Here is a 14,221-nt window from a genome sequence, read left to right on the forward strand (position 1 = left end):
AGGTCTTCACCCCATGTTCCCCCAATTATACACTCAACTGCCACATTGCTCACCTTCGCATTCAAATCGCCCATCAGTAATGGCCGTTCTCCTACGTCAAAATTGCTGACACACTCTTTAGCTATTCCCAAACACGTTGCCTCACATAATCATTTTTCTCATAGCCAGGTGCATAAGCAATGATAATCACCCATCTCTCGCTATTCACTTTCATTTTAACCTATATTAGTCTTGCATTTACTTTCTTGAATTTTTTTCACACACTCCCACAACTCTTACTTCAGAAGTAGTGCCACTCCTTCCTTTGCCCTTGAGCTTTTTTTTTTTTTTTTTTTTACTCAGAGCCGGAACATCCAGGTTTCTTTCCTCAAACATGCTACCTATCTTTCCTGTCTTTTCATATTGGTTACATCTACACACATTCAGACGCCCCAATCTGAGCCTCTGGTAACGTGAATTACGTATGAGTTGAGAAGCTAGAGACTGGTAGTGAGGTTAAGACAAGGGGTCGTGTTGAGATTACAACAACTGTTTTTTTGACACTGGGGACAACAGGTAGCTGGCATTTCACTCATTCTTCCCCCCTTAGCCATGGTGACGCTAGTACACTGGTGCTAATAATATGGACTATCTTGATAGAGTAAAGACAGACTATCTCATGGAATATACAAGTTCAATACTACGATACTCGTTGAACACTATCCTCAACATCTCTTTATCTTCTTACAATCATTAACCGCTAGTCTAAAGGTGTGGTGTACAGTGGGACTAATGATTCTTACCTGATGTGCCTAAGCCACGCCCTGTCCTGCAGGTGCCCCAGGCTGGGGTAGGGGGCTCCTGCACCTTCTGTAGGAATTCCCGCACTCCCTTGCTTCCCACGGTCACCGCCCTCCTGCCGGTGGACACCGTCGCCTTCCGCACCCCCCCGACTCCCGTCTCCTTGCTGTCGTAGCCTGGAATCCAATGGCACGTACTGACTTGGATTTTCTCCTCATTCGGCGGGATTTCTTTGAGCTTTATCATTCTCACCGTCCTCTTGCTCTCGCTCTGGTCATCGTCATCTGTGATGTCGCTGACGGCCCGGTCAGTCTCGCCTTGGGCCAGGTTTCCACCCGAGTCTGAGAGGGACTCTTGGCTCGAGGCCGTGGAGGAGCCGTGGCTGCCGCCGCTAGTGGAGGCCCTCCGGGGCTCCTCAATGACCTCCTGATTGCTGGAAAAGCTGGTGAGGGATGAGAAATCTCCGCTGTGTCTCTCTGTGTTAAAGTATACACCTTGTGACCGTCTGTGTAGCGAGTGTTCTGAGTGGAAGCGAAGCGAGTCGTTAGTTAATGCCGGTTCACGCTTGTTAGAGGAGACATGCCGGAGTTTTACGTTAAAGAAGCTGCCATTAGTAGCAGAGATAGCTGTGGTTGATGAGGAGGTGTGGTGGTGGTGGTTGTGGTGGTGACTGTTGTGTTGTCTGGCTTTATGAGGAGTATCTGAGTGTCCCTTGTAGTGTTCTTTCCTCACTTTGTGTCCGGTACTTCTTGTGTGACCACTGTCCAAGCCTGCGTCAGCTCCCTTACCTACAGAGTCCCAGTCAAAGGACGCGCTCTTCTGGTGTTCTACCTTTTGAAGCCACTCGCTTCTCTCTTCCCTCTTGAGCTCGTGCAGCACGTTTTCCACAGACCGTCTCTTGAGGATGCCCTTCGGCTTTGGGCGGTTGTCTTCGGCGCATACCACTTCGGGGACAATTTCCGTTTTCTTTAAGCTCTCCTCGAGAAACCTCATGAGCTCTGAGGCATCTTCCTTCCCTGTGGGGATTGGAAAATCGTACTCCTCGACGTTCTGGTTCAGCTGTTCTGCCGTCATCTTCGTGGGGTCCGGACCAGCCACGGACTCGAACTTGGAGCTGCTCTGAGGGCCCTTGGGCTCAGAGGCGGGGAACAGGTTGAGTGGAGTGTCGCCGAAACGCATGACCGGACGCTTGCCATTCCCTGAACTGGAGTTACTTGAAGATTTCTGGGTTGGAGGAACGTGGTCTCCGAATCTCGTTTCCTTCGACCTCTCAGAAGGGTCTGGAAAAGTCTCCTTCACCTGAATTTCACCAAAGCGCATCTCCTTCTGTTTGCCGTTACTCGCCTTCGTGGCTTTGGTCTGCGCTCCTCCCCAGTCGTGCTTCAGGTCGCCGAAGCGCACCTCATCCTTCTGGGGCCTTCGAGAACGCGACCTTCGACTGGAGTCCCCGTCAGAGGCCTCGGCAGCGAAGGTGTCGAAGGATACGCGAGGTCTTTCGGCAGAAGGTTCTCGAGATCGCTCTTTACTGTGTTCCAACATCCTGCTGGTGTCTTTATGAAGACCCAAGTCTTCGTTCACTCTGGTGATTGCCTCCTCGGCTAACTCGTCTCCAATGCGCGAGGCCTCCTCCTTTAGATCATCGAGGGCGTCTAAACCACCCCGACTCCACGCTGAGGAAGACTCGGTGACGTAGGAACTGGCGGAGTTGAAGTCGGTCGTGCTCGTCAGCGTTACATTCAGAGACTCGAGTTTCTTACGGGCTCTGGCCACCCACTCCGGCTCCTTACTGGCGGTCGAGGCTCTATCGGACAGCTGGTCCACTTGCTTAGCTGTCCGAAGACTCCGTCGCTCCTTGGCCAGTCGGATCCAGTTGGGTTTCTCCTCTTCCTCCAGTGTGATCTGCCCGGTGGACCGACTCAGTTTATTCCTCCTCGGAGGTGGGATAGGGTGAGGGTCTGAGGAGGGAAGTCCCTCACTCAGTGGCGGTAAGGAATCCCGCTTAGCTGTGGCTGTGTCGGGCACAGACAGAGCGGGAGGGCAAGAGGTCGAGCTCTCGAGACTGCCTATGGGGGTATTTTGAACTGGGGAGAAGAGTCGCGTCCCGTATTCCGTCTGGCGAAGTTTGTGGTCCCGCCAAGATGACTTCGAAGACCCGACTGACAAGACGCTCGACTGAATGGACGAGTGTCGACTGCCCAGATCAGGCGACGTCTGGACGGAATCGACTGATTTACTGACTTTGCGACTATTCCCCTGGTCAGCTCTCTCCTGGGGTGTCTTCAGCGAGTCCCAGGACTGCGTCCACTGCCAGGTTTCAGGCCGCTCGAAGATGAAGGTCTTTTGACACACGTGGACTGTGTCTTGGCTGTTGGCTTCCGTAGACTCCCTTCTGGTTACCTGAGTCTCATCCCTGGAGGTTGGGGACATATCCCGGGAACATTCTCCAGTTTCAGTGAGGTTCGAGACGCCGAATAAATAACTCCTCACCTCGTCCTTCTCCTTTTCCAATGTGGGACTAGACTGAACTTTGAACAGGGGGGATTCACTCCTGGAACTGTCTTGGTCTTGATCAAGAGAGCTCATAGACTTGGAACGAACCGAGTTTTGGCTCAGGTGGACTGAGGAGACATGAGACCCCGATGAGTCTTTCCTCTCACGTCCTTCGGAGAGACTCCTCAGCTGTTCTCTGATCTGTTCTCTCAATGCTCTTCTCTCGCGTCGTTCCTGCTGGATCTGTCGCTTCTCTATCGTCCTCCTGACGTTGAAGGCGCTGGCTCTCGAAGGTCTGTTTTCTGAATCACTTTGACGAACGTACATGCGCGAGGTACTGTCCTTTCGATTTGGTTCCGCCTGGTTCACGATCGAGACGTTGATTCCTCCATCGAACTCGGGATCGAGGTGGATAGGGACGATCCTCGAGGGGGCTTGGTCTTTCCCTCTCAGAGACCGTCTCGTCTGCAAATCCCGAATCCACAGAGGCGTCGAGTCTTCCGGGTTGAGATTAGTAGCTGATTTACTCTTCTTTTCGCTGATGGTAATAACAGTTCGCCGATTTACCAGTCCAGAGTCGGCAATGCTCTCGCGATCGCTGATCACAAAATCGGCCTCTGACGATGACCTGTTGTCCTCGGCGTTCCTGTCTAAGAGGACGCTGGCGGAGTCGAAGAGCGATTCCCTGTCCTCACTCCAGCGCCTGAAGCTGTCGCTTCTCTGGTCGTCTCTCGTGGAATCGCTGGGAGCTCGCGAGTCGCTGATATCACTGGACGATCTCCTTTTGGCAGCCAAGCGAGCGACTTCCTCTTTGATTCTTCGGAAGGATTCTTCTGCTTCGGTGGAGAAGTTGTTTAGGAGAGGGTTCGATCCCCCGACGGAGGCGCCAGACCGTCTGTATCGGTTCTGGAGAAGTCTTCTCCTTATTTCCTGTCTGGCTTCGATGCTATTTTGTCTCCTTTCTCCCTCCTGCCTCACCTGTTGTTTCACTTGTCTCTTCTGGAGCTCGTCGCCCAACTCCTCCCTAAAACTCAGGCTATGTTCCTTAAAGTCCTTGCGAGTGAACTCTCTCTCGACTCCGTGTTCTTCAGCTGCTTCACCACCATCGAGGTGCACCTCGATGTTGACCACCCTCGGGGTCTCCTCCTCAAGGTCGACGACTTCGAGGTCCTGATGGTCGAGAGCCAACTGGAGGCTGTCGGCCGAAGAACGCTTCGAGTTGCGTGAGCCACGTGACGGAGGTCGACGATTGCTGAGGGCGCCGCTCCGCCCGACCGACGCTTTGCCCTTCTGGTGCGAGTGGTCCAAGCGAGTCAGAGCAACCTGGGGGTGGCACAGACATTAGAGACACAGACGGTGGATGGCACAGACATTAGAGACACAGACGGTGGGTGGCACAGACATTAGAGACACAGGCGGTAGGTGGCACAGACATTAGAGACACAGGCGGTAGGTGGCAGACATTAGAGACACAGACGATGGTGGCACAGACATTAGAGACACAGACGGTGGTGGCACAGACATTAGAGACACAGGCGGTAGGTGGCACAAACATTAGAGACACAGACGATGGTGGCACAGACATTAGAGACACAGACGGTGGATGGCACAGACATTAGAGACACAGACGGTGGTATCATAGACATTAGAGACACAGACGGTGGATGGCACAGACATTAGAGACACAGGCGGTAGGTGGCACAGACATTAGAGACACAGACGATGGTGGCACAGACATTAGAGATACAGACGATAGATGGCACAGACATTAGAGACACAGACGATGGTGGCACAGACATTACAGACACAGACGGTGGATGGCACAGAGGGTAAGAGGGGCACACGAGAGCATAGGGCTGGGAAGTAAGGAAGTGGAGACTTGTGGAAAATGAAGGAAGAGACAATAGAGAAATCTTTAGGGAGATAAATGCAGGTTAATGAGTCAGGGGAGAGAGAGAGAGAGAGAGAGAGGAGTGGTCGTGTTTACATAGGATTTCCAAAGTTAGACATGGCATTCACAGCCGCTGTTTGAGTCTCACCGATACGTGTGTTAGTTCGTCATTGGCCAGGGATGAGGTTTTATAAAGTATGTGGTCTCTGAACCCTTATGTACGTTGCACTGATCCTAATCTACGAGATTCGTGGTCTGCTATAGAGGATTTAAACGACCCTTGAGCTCGACGGTACGACCCTCGAGCACGACGGTGCGACCCTTGAGCACGACGGTACGACCCTTGAGCACGACGGTACGACCCTCGAGCACGACGGTACGACCCTCGAGCACGACGGTACGACCCTTGAGCACGACGGTACGACCCTTGAGCATGACGGTACGACCGAACACGACAACGGTACGACCCTCGATCACGACGAAGGTACGACCCTTGAGCACGACAACGGTATGACCCTTGAGCTAGATGGTACGACCCTCGAGCACGACGGTACGACCCTCGAGGAGGACGGTACGATTCATGGGCATGATGATCGGCACCTCGGCTTGACCCCTAAGGGTCATCATCCTCAAGGGTCGTACCGTCGTGTTCAAGGGTCGTACCGCCTTGCTCAAGGGTCGTACCGTCGTGCTCAAGGGTCGTACCGTCGTGCTCAAGGGTCATACCGTCGTGCTCCAGGGTCATACCGTCGTGCTAGAGGGTCGTACCGTCGAGCTTAAGGGTCGTACCGTCGAGCTCAAAGGTCGTACCGTCGTGTTATAGGGTCGTACCGTCGAGCTCAAGGGTCGTACCGTCGTGCTCAAGGGTCGTACCGTCTTGCTCAAGGGTCGCACCGTCGTGCTCAAGGGGTCAAGATGGTCGCATTGCATGGCTTTCGATCAACTGGTGACGAAGATTTCTAACACGTCACATTATGGTTGTAAAGACACAAGGAGACGACGACATGAACCGAATGAAAGAAGGCGGGGCGGAGGAGGAGGAAAGAAGACCAGAAGCTGAGAATGAACTATTGAAGGCTGGTAACACTGCATTCAATGAAGCCAGAGACACCGTTGTGTATGAGTATTATTTGTGTGTTACTGGAAGAGAGAGAGAGAGGGAGAGAGAGTATCTCACACACACACACACACACACACACACACACACACCATAGCCTGTGTGTGTGTGTGTGTGTGTGTGTGTGTGTGTGTGAGGGTGGAAGTATGAATGGAGACGTCTGGTTTCGCTTGACGGCGCAGTCGATGGTGTAGAGTGAATACGTAAAGAGGCTGTGGCATGAAGGGAGGGAGGGAGGCGTTGCTTCCTCACATCCACCACAGACCATATGGTACCACATATGAATGACCATGGCATATATATATATATATATATATATATATATATATATATATATATATATATATATATATATATATATATATATATTATCCCTGGGGATAGGGGAGAAAGAATACTTCCCACGTATTCCCTGCGTGTCGTAGAAGGCGACTAAAAGGGGAGGGAGCGGGGGGCTGGAAATCCTCCCCTCTCGTTTTTTTTTGATTTTCCAAAAGAAGGAACAGAGAACGAGGCCAGGTGAGGACATTCCCTCAGAGGCCCAGTCCTCTGTTCTTAACGCTACCTTGCTAACGTGGGAAATGGCGAATAGTATGAAAGAAAGAAAAGATATATATATATATATATATATATATATATATATATATATATATATATATATATATATATATATATACTATTCGCTATTTCCCGCATTAGCGAGGTAGCGTTAAGAACAGAGGACTGGGCCTTTTTTGGAATATCCTCACCTGGCCCCCTCTGTTCCTTCTTTTGGAAAAAAAAAAAAAAAAAAAAAAAAAAAAACGAGAGGGGAGGATTTCCAGCCCCCCGCTCCCTCCCCTTTTAGTCGCCTTCTACGACACGCAGGGAATACGTGGGAAGTATTCTTAATCCCCTATCCCCAGGGATATATATATATATATATATATATATATATATATATATATATATATATATATATATATATATATATATATATATATATGCAACACCACATCATCAAGTTAACTGAGGACTGTGTACATGTTAGTCAAACTAGATTACATAAACGTGATGTGTATGAGACGTAACTACAATGGGGAAAAAACAACATAGGAGCAGGGGGGTCAACCAAGGGAAGACGTGACGTCATAAGGATTATACACACACACTGTGAAAACGGGAAGACTCACGTTTTCTTTAAGGTTTGGTGGGTGTTCTTTGTATACCTTGGTTCGTGTTCTTTTAGGCTTGGTTCATGTTCTTTTAGGCTTGGTTCGTGTTCTTTTAGGCTTGGTTCGTGTTCTTTTAGGCTTGGTTCGTGTTCTTTTAGGCTTGGTTCGTGTTCTTTTAGGCTTGGTTCGTGTTCTTTTAGGTTTGGTTCGTGTTCTTTAGGCTTGGTTCGTGTTCTTTACGGCTTCGTACGTGTTCTTCATGACTGGATACGTGTTCCAAAGGGGTGGGTAAATGTTCTCTATGACTAGGTGCGTGTTCTTAAAGGTAAGGTACGTGTTCTTTTACGTTCGGTACGTGTTCTTGAAGGCTAGATAGTGTGTTCTTTTAGGATAGTTACGTGTTCTTGAATACTAGGTACGCGTTCAGCATGTGTGTGTGTGTGTGTGTGTGTGTGTTCAACAGTTAAGGTGACCTGTTAACAGAGTCGTGGTATACAGGTGACCCTGCCTCGTACAGGTACAGTCCCTTTGACTGTATTACCATCAGGATACAGTCATACAGTCATGGTATACTGGTGGTCGACCCTGGCTTATACACGTCATGTAGAGTCATGTCGCTATATCAGGGTCAGGCTACAGTCATACAGGCGAGATATACAGTAGAGCGTCAGGCTACAGTCATACAGGCGAGCTATACAGTTGAGCATCAAGCTACAGTCATACAGGCGAGCTATACAGTTGAGCATCAAGCTACAGTCATACAGGCGAGCTATACAGTTGAGCATCAAGATACAGTCATACAGGCGAGCTATACAGTTGAGCATCAAGATACAGTCATACAGGCGAGCTATACAGTTGAGCATCAAGCTACAGTCATACAGGCGAGGTATACAGTTGAGCATCAAGCTACAGTCATACAGGCGAGGTATACAGTTGAGCATCAAGATACAGTCATACAGGCGAGCTATACAGTTGATCATGCCACCAGTTCCCTCGGGTCATTCAGTTAACTGATGTGTTTCACGGATAACCGCGAGTCACACGGGGTCAGGATACAGGCAATTGCCGCCAGTGACCTGAGGTCATAGGTCACAGCGCTAAGGTCAGGGCAAGGGTACAGACGGTGACCTTTTAACCCTCTGCCCAACCACAGGCCATGTGTGTACACCCCCCGCACCCCCGTCCCCCCCTTCCCCTTAACCGGAACTCGAGGTCACCCGGGGTTAACCTGCGTCTAGGGGGTCAGGCGCTCGAGGTCATCCAGGCAAAGAAACGTACATGGCCATGAAGGACACACACCCACACACACACACCCACACCCACACACACACACACCCACACACACCCACACACACACCCACACACCCACACACGCACACAGACACACACACACACACACACACCCACACACACACCCACACACACACCCACACACGCACACATACACACACAGTCACCATCTTATGGAGTCAGTGTATGGGAGTTTGCCACCAGAGCCGCGTCATCTGCATATAGCAACTGATTCGCTTTCTTCACCACCACCCCGGCACCAGCCTCGCCCCACGCCTCCCTCACCACCACCCCGGCACCAACCACGCCCCACGCCTCCCTCACCATCACCCCGGCACCAACCACGCCCCGCGCCTCCCTCACCACCACCCCGGCACCAACCACGCACCACGCCTCCCTCACCACCACCCCGGCACCAACCTCGCCCCACGCCTCCCTCACCACCACCCAGGCACCAACCTCGTCCCACGCCTCCTTCACCACCACCCCGGCACCAACCTCTCCCCACGCCTCCCTCACCACCACCCCGGCACCAACCTCGCCCCACGCCTCCCTCACCACCACCCCAGCACCAACCTCGCCCCACGCCTCCCTCACCACCACCCCGGCACCAACCACGCCCCACGCCTCCCTCACCACCACCCCGGCACCAACCACGCCCCGCGCCTCCCTCACCACCATGTCTATAAACAGATCAGACATCAACGATGACATCACACATCCTCGAAGGTGACATCACACATCCTTGAAGCGGAGCCATTAGGGGAAATGATGCATCGAAATACGTCTGTCAAGTATAAGTGATTCGGTAATATACTTGCACGATTAAGTGATAGTTTTTAAGTACTATAAGTGGAGAGAGATAGATGGGAAAACTGTATTTGGGAAGGACCACAGGTGACAATTACGAATTATTAGTAAATTAAGTAAATAAGTGAAGTAAAGTACTATATCTACTTTAGTAGGTTTCAAAATATTAATGACTAACAGAAAACGAGCTGAAAAGTAGAATACAATAGAAAATGGAATACCCCACACCCCCTGTCTCTCTCACTTCTCTACCCACGCCTTGCCCCGCGCCCCCCTCTCTCTTCCTGCCCACGTCCTACCCTTCCCCCTCTTCCACCCAGCCCACGCCTAACACCCCCTTCCCTCCCTGCCCACGCCTGCCCCAGGGCAGCACCTGAGGGCACAGATCGTCCACACACACACACACACACACACACACACACACACACACACACACACACCACTTCCGCTCCTTCTGACTCTTTGTTGATAGACACAGGGGAGGAGGGGTGGGGGAGGGGGTGGGGGCGTGGTGTGGGAGTGCGTGGCGTGGGAGAGGGAGGGACGGTGCGTTCCAGGGCGAGGGAGAGAGGTCCGAGGGGGCATGGGAGAGGGTGTTGACCGCCCGAGGCGGGAGTAGAGGACAGAGGGAGGAGGTGGAGGTCGTGAGGGAGGGGAGGTGACTCTCTCTCTCTCTCTCTCTCTCTGTCGCCTCTACCCCTGGGGCCAGCATGTGTCCTTCCTGGCTTCCCCCCCCCCCCCTGTGTTGATGATACAGGGTGGGGGGGTGTGTATGTGTCTCCCCAACACCTACACACACACCCACACACACACACACACACACACACACACACACACGTACTCCCTACACTCACCAACACCTACATCCACACCACCTACACTTACCAACACCTACACCCACTGTCTAACAACACACACACACACACTACACTCTGCAACACCTACACCCACACTCCCTCCACTCGTCATATGTGTAAATACGATTCAGATATTTCTCTGATCTATACATAGGAAAGTCTGGGAATATTTCTTCGTTGTGGACCCAAGGTTTACGAACCCTTTCTCTTTCGTTGTGGACCAAAATTTACGAAAAACTTTCTCACTCTTGTTAAAACGTATGTGGCTCACTGGTGCACGGTTCGAAAAACTACGAGAGGACAAAAAAATCACTTGGTAAACCTATGTAGGATGGAGTATATATATATATATATATATATATATATATATATATATATATATATATATATATATATACTTCCCACGTATTCCCTGCGTGTCGTAGAAGGCGACTAAAAGGGGAGGGAGCGGGGGGCTGGAAGTCCTCCCCTCTCATTATTTTTTTTGATTTTCCAAAAGAAGGAACAGAGAAGGGGGCCAGGTGAGGATATTCCCTCAAAGACCCAGTTCTCTGTTCTTAACGCTACCTCGCTAACGCGGGAAATGGCGAATAGTTTGAAAGAAAGAAAATATATATATATATATATATATATATATATATATATATATATATATATATATATATGGCTTGATAGAGGCAAGTATAGAGCATCCAGTGGGCACAATGCAATCGAAACGAAGAGACAAAAAGTAACTTTACAAAAAATAATATAAATCTTGAAAGACATTCAGACATTTATATATTCTATAACCCACTAACCCCTCTCCACGTAGACTTGTATCACATATTCTGGATTCCACTACTCACTCTACAGCTCTACGATGCTCAACACCACACGAGGTGTGAGTTCGATCCTACACCCTCCACACCAGCTGGTATATGATGCTCAACACCACACGAGGTGTGAGTTCGATCCTACACCCTCCACACCAGCTGGCGAGACGATGCTCAACACCACACGAGGTGTGAGTTCGATCCTACACCCTCCACCAGCTGGTATACGATGCTCAACACCACACGAGTTGTGAGTTCGATCCTACACCCTCCACACCAGCTGGCGAGACGATGCTCAACACCACACGAGGTGTGAGTTCGATCCTACACCCTCCACCAGCTGGCATACGATGCTCAACACCACACGAGTTGTGAGTTCGATCCTACACCCTCCACACCAGCTGGCGATACGACTGGTCCAGCAACAGATATACATCTGAGCAGCTGGTTCACGATGTTGTATGACCCGTTATTGCACCCAGACGCGTGGCCTGCCATCGAAGAAATCGACCCTGTTGCCCAATGAACGTTCTTGTGTTAAGGACGTGTGTGCCAATTACCGCTGGACGGGTCGACAGAACGAGTTAACAATGCAATTAGCAGGTGAGGGGTTGTTTAGTAAGGGGCCCATCGCGTCCAGCTGGGTGACAACCATCTGATTGGGTGGTGGTGGCCAGGAGCGTGGATCTGATTGGTCGCCAGGAGCGTGGATCTGATTGGTCGCCAGGAGCGTAGATCTGATTGGTCGCCAGGAGCGTGGATCTGATTGGTCGCCAGGAGCGTGGATCTGATTGGTCGCCAGGAGCGTGGATCTAATTGGTCGCCAGGAGCGTGGATCTGATTGGTCGCCAGGAGCGTGGATCTAATTGGTCGCCAGGAGCGTGGATCTGATTGGTCGCCAGGAGCGTGGATCTGATTGGTTTCCCCCAGGAGGGTAAACATGTGTTTATCCACATCCTAACCACAGGATGGCCGAGGTAGTAGTGACCTCACAGACGACGAGGTTCCTGGGAGGCGAAAGAAAACCCAGCTCTGAAAAATCCAGTTTGTGAGAGAGAACGGGAGACGGTATTCGAGGCTTGTTTATGAGAGAAAATGGGAGCAAGGGTTTGAGAGAAAATGGGAACAAGGGTTTGAGAGAAAATAGGAACAAGGGTTTGAGAGAAAATGGGAACAAGGGTTTGAGAGAAAATAGGAACAAGGGTTTGAGAGAAAATGGGAACAAGGGTTTGAGAGAAAATGGGAACAAGGGTTTGAGAGAAAATGGGAACAAGGGTTTGAGAGAAAATGGGAACAAGGGTTTGAGAGAAAATGGGAACAAGGGTTTGAGAGAAAATGGGAACAAGGGTTTGAGAGAAAATGGGAACAAGGGTTTGAGAGAAAATGGGAGCAAGGGTTTGAGAGAAAATGGGAACAAGGGTTTGAGAGAAAATGGGAACAAGGGTGTGAGAGAAAATGGAAACGAGGGTTTCAGAGAAAATGGGAACAAGGGTTTGAGAGAAGATGGAAACAAGGGTTTGAGAGAAAATGGGAACGGGTTTGAGAGAAAATGGGAACAAGGGTTTGAGAGAAAATGGGAACAAGGGTTTGAGAGAAGATGGAAACAAGGGTTTGAGAGAAAATGGGAACGGGTTTGAGAGAAAATGGGAACAAGGTTTTGAGAGAAAATGGGAACAAGGGTTTGAGAGAAAATGGGAACAAGGGTTTGAGAGTAAATGGGAACAAGAGTTTGAGAGAAAATGGGAACAAGAGTTTGAGAGAAAATGGGAACAAGGGTTTGAGAGAAAATGGGAACAAGGGTTTGAGAGTAAATGGGAACAAGGGTTTGAGAGAAAATGGAAACAAGGGTTTGAGAGAAAATGGGAACAAGAGTTTGAGAGAAAATGGGAACAAGAGTTTGAGAGAAAATGGGAACAAGGGTTTCCGAAAGAGGAATCTCGATGATAAAGGATCGAATGCTTCAGCCAGTTCCCTGTGCGAGGTCACTTCATAGATTAGAATCACAAGTGTTTGTGACTGGTTTATCATGGAGAACTCGCTGACGCAAGTCGTCTCGCTGCTGTTCTTATATCATCATTTTCAAACGCGCTCGAGATCTCTCCACATGGACGAGAGACACAGGGTTCTAGTTGTCAAATATACTTCGTGCGCTCTCCCAAACCAGACGAGGTCGTAATCACACCTACGATGATATGCTTGGTCGAGAACAACCCACTTGGTAACAACCCAATTGGCGTCGTTAAAAAAAAAGTATATATATATATATATATATATATATATATATATATATATATATATATATATATATATAAAAGGTTAGGTTGCAAAAGGCACCAACTGCGGCGCTCTCGAGGATCATTAATGGGGACAGGTGTACAGATGGACAGGTGTACAGATGCACAGGTGTAAAGATGATGGACAGGTGTACAGATGGACAGGTGTACAGATGGACAGGTGTAAAGATGATGGACAGGTGTAAAGATGGACAGGTGTACAGATGGACAGGTGTACAGATGGACAGGTGTAGAGATGGACAGGTGTAAAGATGGACAGGTGTACAGATGGACAGGTGTACAGGTGGACAGGTGTAAAGATGATGGACAGGTGTACAGATGGACAGGTGTACAGATGGACAGGTGTACAGATGGACAGGTCTCTTCGACGGTGAAGTGTCTGGCCCCACAGATGGGACTTATAGATTGGGGGGATGGGGTGATTAGGCCTCCTAAACACATTCCAATCCCTACCACAATCATGTCCGTGATCCTATAAGTGTACGAGAGACTACATCGGATTGGAAACTGGATAATCGATGAGTTATTTGGGGTGGAATGGATTGGATATGAGTGTCACGTGTGAGGGGATTAGGTGAGGATTGGGAGGGATTTAACTTTAGGATTGGGTCTTCGGAGGATTTTTGAATGAGTGAGGATTAGGGCTAGGGTTAGAGAGGGATTACACTCGAGTTGGGTGAGGGGATTAGGCAGAGAATGATTGGAGATTAGGTTAAGATTAGG

General features: G+C 49.9%; 1 protein-coding gene across 2 annotated transcripts in view; it reads right to left on the reverse strand.

Annotated features, from left to right (window-relative positions):
- LOC139751830 (uncharacterized) overlaps positions 1-14,221 on the reverse strand; it is a 138,578-nt gene that overhangs the window by 21,817 nt on the left and 102,540 nt on the right. The window contains exon 3 of one of the 2 annotated variants that reach the window (XM_071667451.1): positions 1,569-4,593. In XM_071667451.1, coding sequence (XP_071523552.1) covers positions 1,569-4,593 — 3,025 coding nt within the window. Of the gene's footprint in view, positions 1-782; positions 4,594-14,221 lie in introns of both variants that reach the window. The other variant, XM_071667450.1, reaches the window with a different exon arrangement.

This window comes from Panulirus ornatus, chromosome 12 (assembly GCF_036320965.1).
Source record: "Panulirus ornatus isolate Po-2019 chromosome 12, ASM3632096v1, whole genome shotgun sequence".
In the NCBI taxonomy this organism is placed as follows: domain Eukaryota; kingdom Metazoa; phylum Arthropoda; class Malacostraca; order Decapoda; family Palinuridae; genus Panulirus; species Panulirus ornatus.